Genomic DNA, 666 nt, shown 5'->3' on the forward strand with positions numbered 1-666 from the left:
TGCACCCCGACACGGGCATCTCGTCCAAGGCCATGGGCATCATGAACTCGTTCGTCAACGACATCTTCGAGCGCATCGCGGGCGAGGCGTCCCGCCTGGCGCATTACAACAAGCGCTCGACCATCACGTCGCGGGAGATCCAGACGGCCGTGCGCCTGCTGCTGCCCGGGGAGCTGGCCAAGCACGCCGTGTCCGAGGGTACCAAGGCCGTCACCAAGTACACCAGCTCCAAATAAACTTAACATTTGCAACAGCACCAGCGACATCAGGCTCTTTTAAGAGCCACCCACATTGTCACTTAAAGAGCGTAACTTTCACAAGCTTAGTGAAAATGGCAAGAACATCCATTCTGACATTCGAGGACTAACAAAATTTGGGGACACAAATTGCCCCCGGCATGAGCGAATCAGCAACGAATGAATCTGTAAGCAATTGGGACTGGTACATTCTGTTTTGCTACTCGGTAGCTACTGAGAGCAATATTACCTAGGGTGCCCCCACCTCGAGAGCTTTCATTTTCCTGTTTTCATTTTGTCCTCTCCCATTACCCTGGGTCGGGAGTTAAGTAGGGGAAAACAGTCCTGGTTTTGAGTAGCCCTAAGTCAAAACAAGTGACAGGAGCTAAGCATTCTTCAGAAAATGAAACTACCTTTTTTTTTTTCTTTT

The 666-nt window shown here is 50.5% G+C and overlaps 1 protein-coding gene across 1 annotated transcript; it reads left to right on the forward strand.

The window, feature by feature from the left end:
- Positions 1 to 5: 5 nt before the first annotated feature.
- LOC102748761 (histone H2B 1/2) lies at positions 6 to 289 on the forward strand (the record flags this gene model as incomplete). The annotated part of the gene is made up of 1 exon (XM_006735913.3): positions 6 to 289. A coding segment is annotated over one exon (231 nt), but the record flags the coding sequence as incomplete, so codon positions are not given.
- Between the last annotated feature and the right edge of the window lie 377 nt (positions 290 to 666).

The sequence above is a fragment of the Leptonychotes weddellii genome, unplaced genomic scaffold (genome assembly GCF_054177405.1).
Source record: "Leptonychotes weddellii isolate Sample4059 unplaced genomic scaffold, ASM5417740v2 HiC_scaffold_14933, whole genome shotgun sequence".
Taxonomy (NCBI): Eukaryota; Metazoa; Chordata; class Mammalia; order Carnivora; family Phocidae; genus Leptonychotes; species Leptonychotes weddellii.